General features: G+C 40.6%; 1 protein-coding gene and 1 long non-coding RNA gene across 2 annotated transcripts; both read right to left on the reverse strand.

The window, feature by feature from the left end:
• Positions 1 to 5,647: 5,647 nt before the first annotated feature.
• Positions 5,648 to 6,840, reverse strand: LOC132542402 (zinc finger protein 709-like). The gene has a single exon (XM_060204974.1). It carries the CDS (start codon positions 6,838 to 6,840, stop codon positions 5,788 to 5,790), a length of 1,053 nt encoding a protein of 350 aa, XP_060060957.1. The 3' UTR covers positions 5,648 to 5,787.
• A 2,528-nt stretch (positions 6,841 to 9,368) lies between these two features.
• On the reverse strand, positions 9,369 to 14,822 carry LOC132542452 (uncharacterized). The gene is made up of 2 exons (XR_009553464.1): positions 14,355 to 14,822; positions 9,369 to 9,495 (listed from the first exon to the last, which is right to left on the reverse strand). It is a non-coding gene; the product is annotated as an uncharacterized LOC132542452 (long non-coding RNA).
• Between the last annotated feature and the right edge of the window lie 2,616 nt (positions 14,823 to 17,438).

Raw genomic sequence — 17,438 nt, forward strand, 5'->3', positions numbered from 1 at the left:
TTAGTCTAATTCCTTCATTCTATTAGTGAAAACACTGGGACCCGGAGAACATGTGACTTGCTCAAAGTCATATGCACTAATATTCTGGGATGGCATGAAGCTACTGTAAGTAAAGTTCATGGTGTCCAAGCTTGGTCCTCTTTGAATATTTTCTTCAGTTACTTTTGCTTGTGCAGATTTAGAGTCTGTAGAAATCTCTAGTCATGTGCTTCCCACTGGAAAACAGTAATTGGCATGGAGTATTAGCTTATTTTCAGTGGGCACAGTCGTGATGTGCCTTGTGCTCCCTAGAGAAGAGCTAATTTTCCCTGCTCTGTGTTATGAGGAAAATGTCTCCACTTTTGACAGATGTTCTAATTCAACAATTAGCAGTAACTATGACATGCCAAAATTACCAGTTGCTAAAGCCTCATTTCACCAAATGGGTGACATAGGGTATTTTTATACCAGGCAGCCTTGGACTATGTAGCTTGAAACAAACACTTGCCCAGCATTTTTCTGGCTTATGTGTTTCACCACTAACAGTAATTTATTTTTAAACGTTCTAAAAATGTGCCTATCACAATTTCTGGATAGTGGGAAGAGAAATGAATTCAGTGCTGTGTAAAAAGGTATCGGTTGAAGTATTTCCTTCTCAGCTCTTGGTACCATGATTACAGGGATTGACAACCATTCAGCCAATGGACAGCTTTGTTCAGAAGGTCTCCAAATGGCACTGTGGCCCAGGAGGGGCTGCGGCTGACGAAGTGTTGATGCCCGAGCAAAGAGAACGCTGTTCCAAAAACAACTCTGCTCCGGTGCAGGTTAGGAACAGGATGTGCATAAACCTCAGTTTGCTGGGTAAAGAGACAATGGATTTTGTCTCAGTGACTTCAGTTCCCTTTGCTGCATTTTTTCTTTGATGTAGTGACAATAATACATTTCTTAGACCTGTGCATTGCACCGTAGGTTGTCACAACCTCCATTTTTCCTCCAACAGCTTCTCTCAGAAAAAAAATCAACCTCTGCGTTTTGAAATAACCACAGGGCTTCAGGGTTGAAAACTGAGCAATAGCTTTTCACATCTTCTAGACTATATATATTTTAGTAAAATGCATACACATACAAACATACACATATACAAAGGAGTCCTCAATCATAATATAACGATATCAACTATACATGCAGCATGTCTAGGAAAATGTTAAAAACTGATTACAGTGCAGTTTTTCTAGTCATTTCAATCGTTTTGATCAACTTGTCAAATTCAATATGTGTTAATATTTTTTTCAGTATGGCTTAGAAGACTTCATACTGGGGATAGGAGTTTTAGCTGTACTTTTTTTTAATTTGTAAATTTCGTTATTAATTGGATAGAGACAGCCAGAAATCAAGATGCAAAGAGGTGATAGAGAGGGAGACGGAGAAAGACCTGCAGCCCTGCTTCACTACTCACAGAGCTTCCCCCCTTCAGGTAGGGACCGGGGGCTCCAACCCAGGACCTTGCTCACTGTGACATGTGTGCTAAAGCAGGCATGCCACCACCAGCCCCCTAGCTGTAGTTTTTTTTTTAAATTTTTTTCCCCTCCAGGGCTATTGCTGGGCTCGGTGCCTGCACCATGAATCCACCACTCCTGGAGGCCATTTTTCCCCCTTTTCGTTGGTTGTAGCCTCGTTGTGGTTATTGTTGATGTTGTTTGTTGTTGGATAAGACAGAGAGAAATGGAGAGGAGGGGAAGACAGAGGGGGAGAGAAAGATAGACACCTGCAGACCTGCTTCACCGCCTGTGAAGCTACTTCCCTGCAGGTGGGGAGCCGGAGGCTCGAACAGGTATCCTTATGCCGGTCCCTGTGCTTTGCGCCACATGCCTAGCTGTAGTTTTTAGTCACATCTGGATGCTTTATAAATGGTATTACCGGCACTGTGCATTTCCTCAGAAGGCATCATTATGAGTTGCTAGTATGCTATGCAAATTGATTTATCATATGACCTATTCCATACACATGTATGTACATGATAAGATGTGGCACTATCCCCAGAGGGACCCCAGGGTATAGGTGGCATTGAAAGGCCTTTTTTTTAAGGAGACATTAACAAAACCATAGAATAAGAGGGGTACAATTCCACACAATTTCCATAACCCAATCTCCATATCCCATCCCCTCCCCTGATAGCCTTCCCATTCTATCTCTCTGGGAGTATGGATCCAGGGTCGTTGTGGGTTGCAGACAGTGGAAGGTCTGGCTTCTGTAATTGTTTCCCCACTGAACATGGGCATTGACTGGTAGATCCATACTCCCAGTCTGCCTCTCCCTAGTAGGGGGGGTCTGAGGAAGTGGAGCTCCAGGACACATGGATGGGGTCGTCTATCCAGGGAAGTCTGGTCAGCATCTTGTTGGCATCCAGAACCTGGTGGCTGAAAAGAGAGTTAACATACAAAGCCAAACAAATTGTTGAACAATCAGGGACCTAAAGACTGGAAAAGTGCAGATGAAGTGTTGGGGGGTATTCCCTGCATGCTCTTGTGTACTTCTGCTTTCAGGTATATATTTTTCCCTAGTTTATGGGCATGGGTGAACCTATGTTCTGTCTCAGGGGACCTGGACTATATCTAGGTAAGGGGACTTTATTGGGCAGTGGACCACCTGGAATGGAATTAAGAGAATACTATGAAAGGAAAGGTCTCACCCAAGTGATGAAGCTGAAGGGTTGTCATTCCACACCTGAAGTCTCTGGACACAGTCTGAAGTGAAGCATGCAGGGGTGGCACTCATTGTGTTGATTAGGTTCCAGATGCCACCAGGATGCTGGCCAGGCTTCCCTGGATTGAAGACCCCACCAATGTATCCTGGAGCTCAGCTTCCCCAGAGACACACCCTACTAGGGAGAGAGGCAGACTGGAGGTATGGACTGACCAGTCAACGCCCATGTTCAGCGGGGAAGCAATTACAGAAGCCAGACCTTCTACCTTCTGCAACCCTCAACGACCATGGGTCCATGCTCCCAGAGGGATAGAGAATGGGAAAGCTATCAGGGGAGGGGGTGGGTTATGGAGATTGGGTGGTGGGAATTGTGTGGAGTTGTACCCCTCCTACCTTATGGTTTTGTTCATTAATCCTTTCTTAAATAAAAAAAACAAAAAAACAGCCTTTTCGTGGAGGGTAGATAGCATAATAAGTATGCAAACAGATTCTCATGCCTGAGGCTCCAAAGTACCAACTTCCATCCCCCACACCACCATAAGCCAGAGCTCAACACTGGTCTGGTAAAACAAACAACAAAAAAATCCTTTCAGGGGCTGGGTGGTAGCACACCTGGTCGAATGCACATACTACAATGCAGGAGGAGCTCGGTTCAAGTCCCTGGTTCCCATCTGCAGGGCGAAACCTTCAGGTGGTGAAGCAGTGCTGCAGGTGTCTCTCCCTCTCTATGGTCCCCTTCCCTCTCAATTTTTCTGTCTGTATTAAATAAATAAAATGCATATTTTAAAAACAGCCTTTTCATCATCATAAAAGTGGCTCAGTTTTGCCTGACACAAATAACGATACTCAGTTCCAACCTAGTTCATTCACAAAGTACTTCATGATGGCCTTTAACACACAGAGGCTAGGGAGGACAACATGATCTTATTTTCTCTATTTCCAAAGTGAAAGACTGAAAAGCACAAGCAGGGTTAAGCTGGGAAGCAGGTGGCCCAAGGCAGACATACAACCCGAGTCCAGACTGGTATTCAGGCCTGGCTCAGCACCTCAGTATATTCCATATGCTGAGAACCAGGTCAGTGTGAGCAGACATTTGTCAATTTAAATGTTTTATTTTTATTAATATTTATATACTCCCTTTTTCTTGCCTTTTACTGCTGTTGTCATTTTTGTTGTTATTGACGTCACTGATGGATAGGACACAAATGGAGAGAGGGGAAGACAGAAAGATGACACCTGAAAACCTCCTTCACCAACTGTGAAGTGACTCCCCTGCAGGTGGGGAGCTGGGGGCTCAAACCAGGATCTGTATGTCAGTCTTTGCGCTTTGCACCATATACATATTTTGTAGCATCCACTATTATTCCACTGTTTTACATTCACTTGTCACTTCAGAACAAGTTCGTTTCTAGGTCTGTAAAGTCATCTTAAAATGTCTACACTGATAAGAATTGTTTTTCTAATGTCAGTCATTTTATATGTCCAAAAAGTGTTACTAATTTGAATACATCTAAGCATTGTTGACATCTAAGTTCCCAGTACCAATGGATATTTTCATATATTAGAATTTATGATAAAGAATCAAAGTACTTACTCATATTCTATATATTTATACAATATTCAGAGGTATGGGTTCACATGGCCCGGTGATTCCCTACAATTATTTATACATAGTTACTTATATATTAACACAAGATGGCAAGATGGAGAGTCAATAAAACAGAACATCTCTTGCCCATGTATTGCAGAGGCTCACACCTGAGAGCTATTATATTGAACCACAAGCCTCTGCATCATGTCTCAGGTTGCATCTCTCTCTCTGATCTTTAGTAGAGCTTATGCTCAAAAGATTAGTTTCCTTTGCAAATATTTTCATATGATTGAAAATTAGGGGAACATCTGAAAACTTTGACTTTCTTGGGGTTTGGTTTCACTGTGAATTCTTTCATGTCTACAAAGAGGACCAGAATAACAGAATGCTTGCAACACTGCTTACACTGATCAAATTTCTCTCCATTCTGAGTTATTTCATGTTGACAAAGATGACTTGCTTGAATCAATGTTCTGCTGTTTATTTTCACTAGGTTTCTCTCCACTGTGAGATCTTTCATGTATCCAAAGTAAACTGGCTTAAATGTTTGACTACATTGTTTACATTCATGAGGTTTCTTTCTCTCCACTGTGAGTTCCATCATGTAACTGAAGAGAACTAGATCCCAAGAATGCTTTATTTACATTCATAAGGTTTCTCTGCACTGTGAGTTCTTTCATGTGTCTGAAGATGACTAGAACAACTGAATGTTTTACTACCTAGTTACATTCATAGGGTTTCCTCTCCATAGTGAATTCTTTTTTTTTTTTTTAGGAGAAGGGTTTTTATTCATAAAGAAAGCTCGTGCTGTCTTCCAGCAAGAGGGACCCTGGGGCTCCCAGAGAGAACATCCTTTGCCAGGGGCAGACCCCGAAGGGGAAGCTTCCTGGCTCAGTTCCTGACAGACCCTGGCACAATGAATGGGACAGCTCTCTCAGGTATCAGGCTCTGCTCCTTTTTAGTTTTGCATTTACATTTGCTGCTCAGGGCGAAGGCTATGCCAACCAGAGGACTCCTGCAAGCTGCAGGGTCTCTCAGTCATAGTAGAAGGGACTGCTCTCATCAATGGACTCACTGGCTTCCAGGGCAGGAAGACTTGCCAGCAGCAGCAGCAGCAGCAGGTGTCCAGTGATTAATTCCATGTCATCATAGCCGGGAGGGTACAGGCTAAGGATAGGGCGCTGGGAGCAGGTTTGAAGCTGTAATTCCGCTGTGAATTCTTTCATGAGTCTGAAGATTTCCAGATTGCCTGAATGTCTTACTACATAGGTTACATTCATATAGGGTTTCTCTCCATTGTGAATTCTTTCATGTGTCTGAAGAGTTTTGCATTGCCTGAATGTTTTACTAAACTTTACATTTATGGTTTCCACTGTGAGTTCGTTCATGTTGCCATAGAATACAGCACTGTCGAAATCTGTTACATTATTTACATTCATAGGGTTTCAGTGTGAATTTTTTCATGTGAGTGAAGACTACTGGAACAAATGAATATTTTAGTACATTGTTTACATTCATAGGGTTTCAGTGTGAATTCTTTCATGTGAGCGAAGACTACTGGAACAAATGAATATTTTAGTACATTGTTTACATTCATAGGGTTTCTCTCCACTGTGAGTTCTTTCATGTACCCGAAGATGACTGGAAGAACGGAATGTTTTATTACATTGTTTACATTCATAGGGTTTCTCTCCAGTGTGAGTTCTTTCATGTAGCTTAAGACAATTGGAAAAACGGAACGTTTTAGTACATTGCTTACATTCATAGGGTTTCTCTCCACTGTGAGTTCTTTCATGTAGTTTAAGACCACTGGAAAAACGGAATGTTTTAGTACATTGCTTACATTCATAGGGTTTCTCTCCACTGTGAGTTCTTTCATGTAGCTTAAGACTACTGGAACAACTGAATGTTTTAGTACATTGTTTACATTCATAGGGTTTCTCTCCACTGTGAGTTCTTTCATGTGAGTGAAGACTACTAGAACAAATGAATGTTTTAGTACATTGTTTACATTCATAGGGTTTCTCTCCACTGTGAGTTCTTTCATGTACCCGAAGATGACTGGAAGAACGGAATGTTTTACTACATTGTTTACATTCATAGGGTTTCTCTCCACTGTGAGTTCTTTCATGTAGCTTAAGACTATTGGAACAACTGAATGTTTTAGTACATTGTTTACATTCATAGGGTTTCTCTCCACTGTGAGTTCTTTCATGTAGCTTAAGACTACTGGAACAACTGAATGTTTTAGTACATTGTTTACATTCATAAGGTTTCTCTCCACTGTGAGTTCTTTCATGTTTCTTAAGTTTACTGGAACAACTGAATGTTTTACTACACTGTTTACATCCATAGGGTTTCTCTCCACTGTGAATTCTTTCATGTTTTTGAAGATGAATAGAATCAGTGAGTAATTTATTGTATACTTCACATTCTTGAGATTTTCTACCATTCTGACTTTTTTTGCCCTCAGAGACTTTCACTGCGGTATTACTGTAAAATAATGAACAGTTTATTAATGACATTACAATGAATATGACTGATTCTATTATCAGGATGCAGAACATAATTTTACATAATAATATCAGATATTAATAATAGAATTTACTAGAACGTATACTAAAAAAAAATCACAAATATTCAAAATTAGAAAAAGATCTCCAGGGTGTTGGGCAGTACCACAGTCGGTTTAGCACCTGCAGTGCAAAGAGCAAGAACGGAAGGATCCCAGTTGAAGTCGCCAGCTCTTCACCTGCAGGGGAGTCACTTCAAAGGTAGTGAACCTCTACAGAAGGTGTCTCTCTTCCTCCCTATTTCCCCCATTTCTATGTCTCTAGCCAATAAATAATTTTTCTCAAATCTCGTATTAAAAGTACAGTTAAAAATTGGTTAAAAGGGGCTGAATTGGGAGTCAGAAGGTAGTACAGCAGTCTAAACACACATGGTGTACAGGTAAAGAGAGGTTGAAGGATTCCAGTTTGATCCCCTGGCTTCCCACCTGCAGGGGAGTCACTTCACAGGTGGTAAAGCAAGTGTTTAAGTATCTATTATTGTCTGCCCTTCTCTCCAATTTTCTCTCCTGTCCCAAATCAATGACAGCAACAACAACAAAAACAAGGGCAACAAAAGGGAATAAATATTTCAAAAAATACTGAAAAAAGAGGGGGATGGGCTGTGGTGCACCTATCTGTGCACACATGCTACAATGAGCAAGGACCTGGTTTGAGCCCCCGGTCCTTTTCCCCACCTGCATGGGGAAAGCTTTGCAAATGCTGAATAAAGACTTCAGGTCCTCTTTCTCCCTGTCTATCTCTCCCTTCCTTTAGATTTCTGGGTGTCTCTATCCAATAAATAAATAAAAGAAAAACTGGAAGAAACTACATACTTTCATTTAAGTATATTATGCCACAACTAATGATATCTTTACAGGTATTTTGTATATACTAATTGAACCACTATTTGTTAACAGACAGTTTTGGCATTGTGTTGAAATTTTTCACAGAAAATATTGATCTTTTCTAGAAGGACTACATCTACGTATCATAAAAATATAGGTATTCAAACATTATAGATACACTTATTGTTTCCAAGTGTACTATTTTATAAAGACTAAGCATCTTTGCCCCCTTTTTTCAGACTTTCATTTCCTTGTTACATGTGAGGTAGATTTTACTATGACGTGAAGAATAGACAGATAATGTAGAACATCATTATGATCATTTTGTTGCCAGTGAGTGAGATGGGAACTTCAGTCATGTACGTCACATACATTGTATTTGAGTCACTTGTACAACTATTCTATAACCTAGTGATGAAGGATCTTTGATGAGATTATATAAAATTAATCTATTTGTGGCAGTCATTATAAATTCTGTTTTTATTATAAATCTCATTTTCTTAATAAATTGTATTAACTGAGATGCTATGAATTAAGTCAGTACAGAACACACAATTAAGAACGCGTAAGTAGCGAGCCAAGTGGTAGCGTAGCAGGTTAATCATAGGTTCCAGAAAGAACAAGGACAAGTCTTAAGGATCTGGGTTTGAGCCCCCAGCCTAATTCGGGGAAACTATGCAGGCACCAGTTCTAGGTAAATTACACACAGACAAAATATTTGAAAACACAATAGCTTTCTGGGTGGTACATCACATTTTATTGTAAGTTTAACTCTCACCTTTGTTGACTCCTGTAATGCTGCTCTTTGGTGGAAAGTTCTTGTATTTTTTCTAAAATTACAAAATATATAAAGGATTAGAACTTATACAAACAGTGGTCATGGAGGTGGCACAGTGGGTAAGGCACTAAACTCTCAATCATGAGGTCCCGAGTACAATCCATGGCAACACATGTACCAGAGTTATGGCTGATTGTTTTTCTCCTCCTATCTTTTGCATGAATAAATAATTAAAAAGAAAGAAACTATACAAATAGATGGAATTTATTTTTACCAGAGCACTGCTCAGCTCTGGTTTATGATGTACTAGGGAACTGAACCTGGGACTTGACAGAGTCTCAGGCCTGAGAGTCTGTATAAACATGGTGCTACCTACCCCCACCCTGAAAACTTTTTAAAGAATTTATTTTTGGGGGAGTGATGTGAAGCATAGTCAGTTAAGCATACATGGCACAAAGCGCAAGGACCGACCTCAGCATCCTGGTTTGAGATCCTGGCTTCCCACCTGCAGGGTAGCTGCTTCACAAGCGGTGAAACAGTCTGCATGTGTCTATCTTTGTCTACCCCACTCTAATTTCCCATTCTCTCTCCATTTCTTTGTCTTATCCAACAATAACAACAATAAAACAAGGGTAACAAAAGGGAATACATAATTATTTCTTAATTCATGAGAAAGGTAGTCTGAGAGAAAGAATCACAAATCAATCTACTACTTGTGTAGCCAAAGACCAACCTCAAGACCTCATGGTTGAGAATCCAATATTTTATCCACTGCGCCATCTGCTGGACCACAAGACTGAATTTGTGATCCATTATGAGTCACAATCAAACTCTGATCACATAACACTGTCTCCATTTCTACATTGGTGAACAAAAAGTGATTTGCCTTCTAGTTGAAAAATTAAGGTGATTAGAGTTACCTAGTGAAAGAAAGTTCCTCAAGTTTTCACACATCACATCTCTGTAGAGTTTCTTCTCTGAAGGATTCAATAGTGCCCACTCCTCTTGAGTGAATATCACGACTACGTCTTCATAGGTCACTGAGCCCTAAAATATGTGCAATGTGTTCATGTGAGAAAATGTGAGCGGCAGCAGATTAGCATATTAACTACTCAGTCTCTTTCTCATATTTAAATAAAATCTTTAAAGAAATGAAATGAAACATGTCTAGCCACACATAGCTCTTTATAAAATCGACATCATTATGGAAGCATGGAAATTATACTATTTAGAGTCATCATACCACATTAGGCATCTCTGCAGTGTCAGTGTCGAATAAAGGGTTAAAAATGCAAGAATGTTGGGAGTCCAGCGGTGTAGCACAGCGGGTTAAGCGCAGGTGGTGCAAAGCGGAAGGACCAGCATAAAGAACCCGGTTTGAGCCCCCAGCTGCCCACGTGCAGGGGAGTTTCTTCAAAGGCGGTGAAGCAGGTCTGTAGGTATCTTTCTCTCCCCTTCTCTATCTTCCCCTCCTCTCTCCATTTCTCTCTGTCCTATCCAACAACAACGACATAAAAAAAATCTACAACAATAAAAATAACAAGGACAATAAAAGGAAATACATAAAATAGAATTAAAAAAAAAATTTTAAAGGCAAGAACGTCATACAAATGAAATAAGTATTATCAGGTTCAGGGCAATGGTGCACCTGGTTAAGTGTATATTTCACCATGACACAGGACCTAGGTTTGAGGCCTGCTTACCTCCTGAATGGGGCCACCTCATGAGCAGTGAGACAGGCCTGCAGGTGTCTCCTATCAAATAAAATGGAAATAAAAATGGGCTTTCTACAGCAGTGGATTCAAACTTCTCACAATGAGCTCAAGAAATAACCCTGGTGGCCGAAAAAAGATTGGAGGACAAGAAGAATTGTTCCATAGTAAGTTATATCCTCCTCAATTTCATAGAAGTAAAATATAATTTATAAATACAAAAAGATTCTATGAGGAGGAGGGAGCCATTGTGGAAAGTCTGGCAGTGAATGGTCTTATGTTCCTTAAGATGCACTTGGATGTTACAACAGTAACCAAAAAAACCTATAGAAGTCATCATCATTACAGTACATAATATCTGATTTGGAAATGTTTTCAGAAACCTGAGCTGAACATTAAAGATAAATAAATAAATGAACCACTGAGAATACATGAAAATGAAAACATTTGGTATAATGACAAGACCTATCACCAAGACAGAGATGAATTAAAAAAAAAATAAGGAAACATTTATATGCTATACATCAAAGCACTAATGAGCAATATATGTACTCACACAACTCAGTAGAGTAACATAAACAACCACAGTAAATGCACAGAAAGACATTTATAATCTCTTTAACCAAGAAGATGTTTAGTCACAGTGCAATTAAAAATCGCTCACAATCCCTGAGTGTCAGATACCTGTATGTTCTAACAATAAAGTTTCATTTTTTAGAAAAAGTGTAATTCTGGTTTATTACGCTTCTGTAGAGTCACTGAATCTTATACTATCTTAGAGGTTGTGAAAAGCACACATGGAAACTAAGCAGAATTGTGTTAGGTCTGTGATATCCCAGGAGAGACATCTCAGTAGGAACTGGATTAATATCATTACTTTTATCTGCAAAAATTAAGACATTTTCAACAGTTCTATGCCACTAATCAAAATAAGAATTGTTGACCCTAGGAGTTGGGCGGTAGCACATGGGTTAAGCGCACGTGGTGCAAAGTGCAAGGACCTGAGTAAAAATCCCGGTTTGAGCCCCCGGCTCCCCAACAGCAGGGCAGTCGCTTCAAAGGTGGTGAAGCAAGAATACAGGTGTCTATCTTTTTCTCCCCCTCTGTCTTCCACCCCTCTCTCCATTTCTCGGTCCTATCCAACAACTACATCAACAACAATAACTAAAATAATAGCAACAACAAAGGGAAACAAAAAGGAAATAAATAAATACAGAGTAAAATAATAATAATAATAAAAAAAAAGAATTGTTTATCCCACATGAATGCGGGATAGAGTCCAGTTGTAGCGCAGCGGGTTAAAGTGCATGTGGTGCAGAGCTGAAGGACTGTAGTAAAAATGCCAGTTTGAGCCCCAAGCTCCCCACCTGCAGGGGTCACCTCACAGGTCGGCAGGTGTCAGTCTTTCTCTCCCCTGTCATCCCCTCCTCTCTCCATTTCTCTCTGTCCTGTCCAACAATAAAAACATCAACATAAATTAACAACAACAAAAAAGTACAACAATAAAACAAGGGCAACAAAAGGGAATAAATAAATATAAAAAAAAAACTCTTTGAAAAGAATGTTGGGTAGACAGAAAAAGAAGGTGGGAGTTGTGGTAGCACATCAGGTAATGCGAATGTGGCGAAAAGCACAAGGATCAGAATAAGGATCCCAGTTCGAGCCCCTGGCTCCTCACCTGCAGGAAAGTCGCTTCACAAGTAGTGAAGTAGGTCTGCAGGTGTCTCTCTCTCCCCCTCTGTCTTGCACTCTTCTCTCCATTTCTCTCTGTCCTATCTAACAATGACATCTACAAGAACAACAACAACAGAAAAGGCCAGGGGGTCAAGTGGTGGCACACTTCATTAAGTGTTCATTTTATAGTGTTCAAAGAACCAGTTAAAGCCCCTTGGCACCACCTAGAGCAGGAAAGCTTCATGAAATGTGAAGCAGGGCTGCAGGTTTCTATCTATGTCTCTCCCTTCCTATCTCCCCTCCCCATCCATTTCTCTTGGTCTCAATCCTTTATTAAATAAACAAATATTGTTTTAAAAATCTACTTTAAAAGAGAGAGAAAATTCCTTTTAGCTCCATCCAAGATGAGCTCACTGTTCTTAATAGCTGTGTAGTATTCAATTGTGTATATATACCACAGCTTTCTCAGCCACTCATCTGTTGTTGGGCACCTGGGTTGCTTCCAGGTTTTCACTATTACGAACTGTGCTGCTATGATGTACACATATCTCTTTAGTTGGGTGTTATGGTGTCATTGGGATATATCGCTAGGAGAGGAATTAACTGGGTCATACGTAAGGTTCCTGTCTAGCCTTGTGAGAGTTCTCCTGACAGATCTCCACGAAGGCTGGATCAATTTACATTCCCACCAGCAGTGCAGAAGGGTTCGCTGTCCCTCAGCCTCTCCAGCACTTGTTGCTGCTGTCATTTTTGATGTTTGTCATTCTCACGGGGGGAGATGTGCTATCTCAATGCTGTTTTTATTTGCATTTCTTTGACAGTGACCTGGAGCAATTTTTCATGTGTTTGTTAGCCATTTGGGTCTTCTGTTGTAAATATTCTGTTCCTATCCTCTGCCCATTTTTGGATGGGGAAAGCTCTTTGGGGAGGGGATGGGATAGGGAGTTCTAGTGGTGGGAATTGTGTGGAGCTGAACCCCTCTTATCCTATGACTTTTTTTCAGTGTTTCTTTTTCATAACTAAAAAATAAAATTAAAAAGAGACATAAAATGAAGACTCTGAATACTAGGAAGTATGTATTCTAATGAACCTCATTTGCACCTGATTCCATTATTCTTGGTGGGATGATTTTATTTATTTTCTCTAGATAGAAGATTACACACAAAAAAAGAGAAGACACTACAGTAATATCCATGAAATTCCCCTTTTCATGTCTATCTGTGTTTTCAGGGCTTGAAACTCAATATCTGGGTATGACAAAGTAGCACTTTACAACACAAATTATGTCTTGGTATTCAAAAATTGTTTCACAGGTGCTTTCTGGTGGCATACCAAGTGGAGACCACAAATGATCACCTGTGTGAACTCAGATGGGTTCAAGAAACATCTCTCCAACAGCTGTAGAGGGAAGTCTCACAATTATACGTGCTTCACAGCACACCCCATTTCTTAGATCTATTCATGTCTATATATATGTAACATGACACTAAAGAATGGTGACACTGAGTCCCAGTCATAATACTAATTGGAAAATTTGTTTTTTTTTAATATTTTATTTTAGTTTATTTATTCCCTTTCGTTGCCCTTGTTGTTTTATTGTTGTAGTTATTATTGTTGTTGTCGTTGTTGGATACGACAGAGAGAAATGGAGAGAGGGAGGGGAAGACAGAGAGGAGGAAAGATAGACACCTGCAGACCTGCTTCACCGCCTGTGAAGGGACTCCCCTGCAGGTGGGGAGCGGGGGTTCGAACCGGGATCCTTATGCCGGTCCTTGTGCTTTGCGCCACCTGCACTTAGCCCGCTTCGCTACAGCCCGACTCCCGGAAAATTAGTTTTAAGAGTACATGGCTGCGGAGACAGCATAGTGTTTATACAAAATATTTCCATATTTGAGGCTTTCAATCCCCAGCATCAAGATAAGCCAGAGTTGAGCAGTACTCTGATCCACATCTATCTCTTTCATTGAAATAAATAACAAAAAAAATAAATAAACTAGGGGAGTCTTGCTTCCCCAGAACTCTGCCCCTCTAGGAAAAGCATGAGACAGGCTGGGAGTATGGATTGACCTGTCAGTGCCCATGTTCAGTGGGGAAACAATTACAGAAGCCAGACCTTCCACAATCTGGATCCCATAATCATACTGGGTCCAAAGTTCCAGAGGATAAAGAATAGGAAAGCTATCAGGGGAGGGGATGGGATATGGCATTCTGCTGGTGGGAATTGTATGGAATTGTGACACTCTTCTATGGTTTTGATAGTGTGTAAATTTTATAATAAATAATTATATAATAAAAAAGAGTAAGTGAAAAGAGAAATATAAGGGTGGGGAAGGTAACATAAAGTTTAAGCGTGTGGCTCTCAGGTTCCAGGTTCTACTCCCTGACCCAACATTAGCCAGAGATGAGCAGTACCTTGGCAGAAAGAGAGACAGAAACAGTAAATTAAACATGTATCAATTAAAATACAACTTATTCAAGAGGAAAAAGATACAGAATTGGATGTGGGGTAAGTCAACTTACCCAAGAATCTGCCATCTCTTCCTCTTTCCCTGAATGTTTTCCAGGCCAGAAAATGGGAGATCAATCACAGCAATAGCTTCAGACTCTGTTTAAATCTAGCAGCACAGCCTCTTCAGTGGACACTATGACACCTAGATGGAAGATACTGTAGTGAATACAAGGTACAATACCCTAGCTGTGCAATGTGAACAGAAGAGGTTATGGAAACATTTAGCGAGTTATCCTGCCTATTAAGACCACTACAAAGCCACGAATTCTACTGACATCTCTTTCAACCTTTTAATTTTTTCTTCAACAAAACCATTCACAATAATCTAGTGTAACGGGAGTCAGGAAGTAGCGTAGTAGTGTGTTAAGCGAATGTGGCCCAAAGCTCAGGGGCCAGCCTATGGATCCGGTTTGAGCCCTTGGTTACACACCTGCAGGGGAGTCACTTCACAGGTGGTGAAACAGGTCTGCAGGTGACTATCTTTCTCTCCCCCACTGTCTTCCAAACCTTTCTACATTCTATCTCACAACGACATCAATAACTACAACTACAATTTAAAAAAGGACAACAAATAGGGAAAAGAAATAAAATGAAAAAAGGTTAAAAAAATCTAGTAAAGAGTCTATTACTTTTCTTATTTAATTCAAGCCTCACCTAAATACTGCTCAGAGATCTGTATTAAAACAATGACATAGGGAGAGGGTACAGTGGATGGAGCCAAGATGGCAGCTGAAGACACACCTGGCATGAGCTCTGCAAGGAGGCTGCTTTAATCCTGGGAATTGCAGGTGAGGGTAGGATTTCCAGGCCAGTGGCAGAGGCAGAATGTAGAAGAGCTCTAAGGAGCCTAGGAAGAGTCCTATAACCCACCCTTAGGTTGGCAAACCGAGGCTGAAAAGGACAACGGAAACATGGGGTTGGCCCACTGGCTCTAAGTCTGACTCTCATACTGTACCCTAACAACAACCCTCACACCAGAGTAAAGGAATCAGCTACAGACAGGAGATCACTAAAGATAATTTATTTACTTCACAAGAGGTGAAGCAGGTCTGTAGGTGTCTGTCTTTCTCTCTCTTTCTGTTTTCCCATCCTCTCTCCATTTCTCTCTTTCCTATTCAACAAACACATCAATAATAACTACAACAAAAATACAACATGGGCAACATAAGGGAATAAAAACATTTTTTTAAATGGTAACTTCATTACCAAGATACCTAGAGCCATCCAGAGGAGGGGGGTTCTTTTCCCAAGTAAATGTTTTTTATTTTATTTTATTTATTTATTTTTACAAAGGAGCTCAATATGAGTGGCGGAATACCTGACCAATCTCTGTCTCTGCTGGGGGCTGTGAGATTAATGTCCTTTGGTCTTGCTTAGGTTAATTTATCTACTTTTCTTTCTCCATTATACCTATTGAGTATAATTATAGTAATATTGAGTAACTGATAGTTGCTTCTTGTGATTCTGTGTTTTTGCTTTGTTTAGGAAGTGGGGGGGGGACTGTGTAGCCAATCTGGAATAGTTTAATCTAAAAATTGATTGTTAGGGTCTTATTAACCTGCATTTTTTTTTTTTTTGGCAGGTTTTCTTCCTTGTATTTTTTTTGGTTAACTTTATAGAACTCAGGACCTCATGGTTGAGAATCCAATGCTTGGTCCACTGCACCACCTCCCAGACCACTGTTTTTTCCCTTTGTTAGTTTTACTTTTGTCTGTTTTTTTCTCTAGGTTGACCAAAATTAGTTACTTTGCTTTTTCTATTGATTGGTGATTGGGTGTAGTTTCTGTTGTGGGAGGAGTTTGCTTTTCTTTCCTTTTCTCTTTCATTCCTCCTTTCTGATTGGAAAAATCTTTTTCCTTTTGCTGCTGCTTTTTCTGTAATCACTTATGCATGTTTGTGAATTATCTTGTGAAAGAAGTTAGACTCAGTGGTTTCTCTCTTTTCTCTTTTTCCAGTATCTCTAGAATTTATAGTTGATTACTGTAATTGTTTATTGTTGTGCAGGCCGCGGAGAAGAGAGAGGAGGTCAGAGCGAAGAGGGAACACAAATCTTTATTTGCACTGGCACCTCAGATTTGAGTGCTAGAGAAGCAGGTTGGGCCACGTGGAGGTAGCGAAAATGGCTGCCTCATGCAGTAACCTTTCCTGCATCTGAACACCGAAGTGGAGCACTGGCAAGAGTACAAGGTGCGGAGGAAGAAGGGCTTTTATAGGAGCAGCTTTCGCGAGAATGGGATGGGGGAGGAGTAACCATAGTACTCCAGGATAGGATAATAACTCTCATGAGAATGGGAAGGGGAAGGAGTGACCAAAGCACTCCAAATATCGCGGGGAAATAGACAATGCCCTGAGGGAACAACATGGCAAAACAGGCACTCCGAGAATGTCCCAACTCTCTAGGTAACTAGCAGTAGCCTGAGGGGACAACATGGCAGATGTGACTGCATCTGCACAGTTCCCCAGCATCTCCCCCTTTCTTTTTATCTAACGCCCAGGGCAACAGTGTGTAAAGTCTATGAACTACTCAGGGTCAGTCTATGAAAAACCAGCAACGTGAAGGGAAGGAAGCTGCTGTAAAATTGTCTAAAGTGTCCAAAGGGTATACCAGCAAGTCTGATAGAAGTCTCAGTCCAAAGCAGGTGACTAGGGGGAGAAATGGCAGGGGATGAAATGCTGCATGAGGAAGGTCAGCCTCTGCAATTCTGCTTTTCTGTAGAGTAAGCTAGAACCGCCAAAACGTGACAGGTCAAAGCAGAAGCAGGAAAGGCAGACAGGCAGTAAAAAAGGTTCTGTCCTTGGAGTCTGTGAATCAGGTTCTTCAGATCGCATCAGGTGACATCTAGGGTTTCGGGAGAGGGTGTGCCACTGTAGTCGTGCCTTCTAGTGGGTGATGTCAGGGTGTGCAGGGGTCCAGATGTTTTTTTTCAGGGATTCCTGTGGAAGAAACAAAAACAATCTGCTTCTCGTGGTTAGCAGGGCATCTGATTTGAATTTTTTATAGAAAAAGAGGTTTGGTGCCTTACCCAACTGAGTACTGGGGGATGTATCTTTCCTATTTATTAGTTATTAGTATTTTATATTATTAGTCATGGTAG

This window comes from Erinaceus europaeus, chromosome 13 (genome assembly GCF_950295315.1).
Source record: "Erinaceus europaeus chromosome 13, mEriEur2.1, whole genome shotgun sequence".
Lineage (NCBI taxonomy): Eukaryota > Metazoa > Chordata > Mammalia > Eulipotyphla > Erinaceidae > Erinaceus > Erinaceus europaeus.

Excerpts from the sequence above, each read along its gene's own strand:
- LOC132542402 (XM_060204974.1), bottom strand. The coding sequence starts at position 6,840 with ATGTTCTGCATCCTGATAATAGAATCAGTCATATTCATTGTAATGTCA.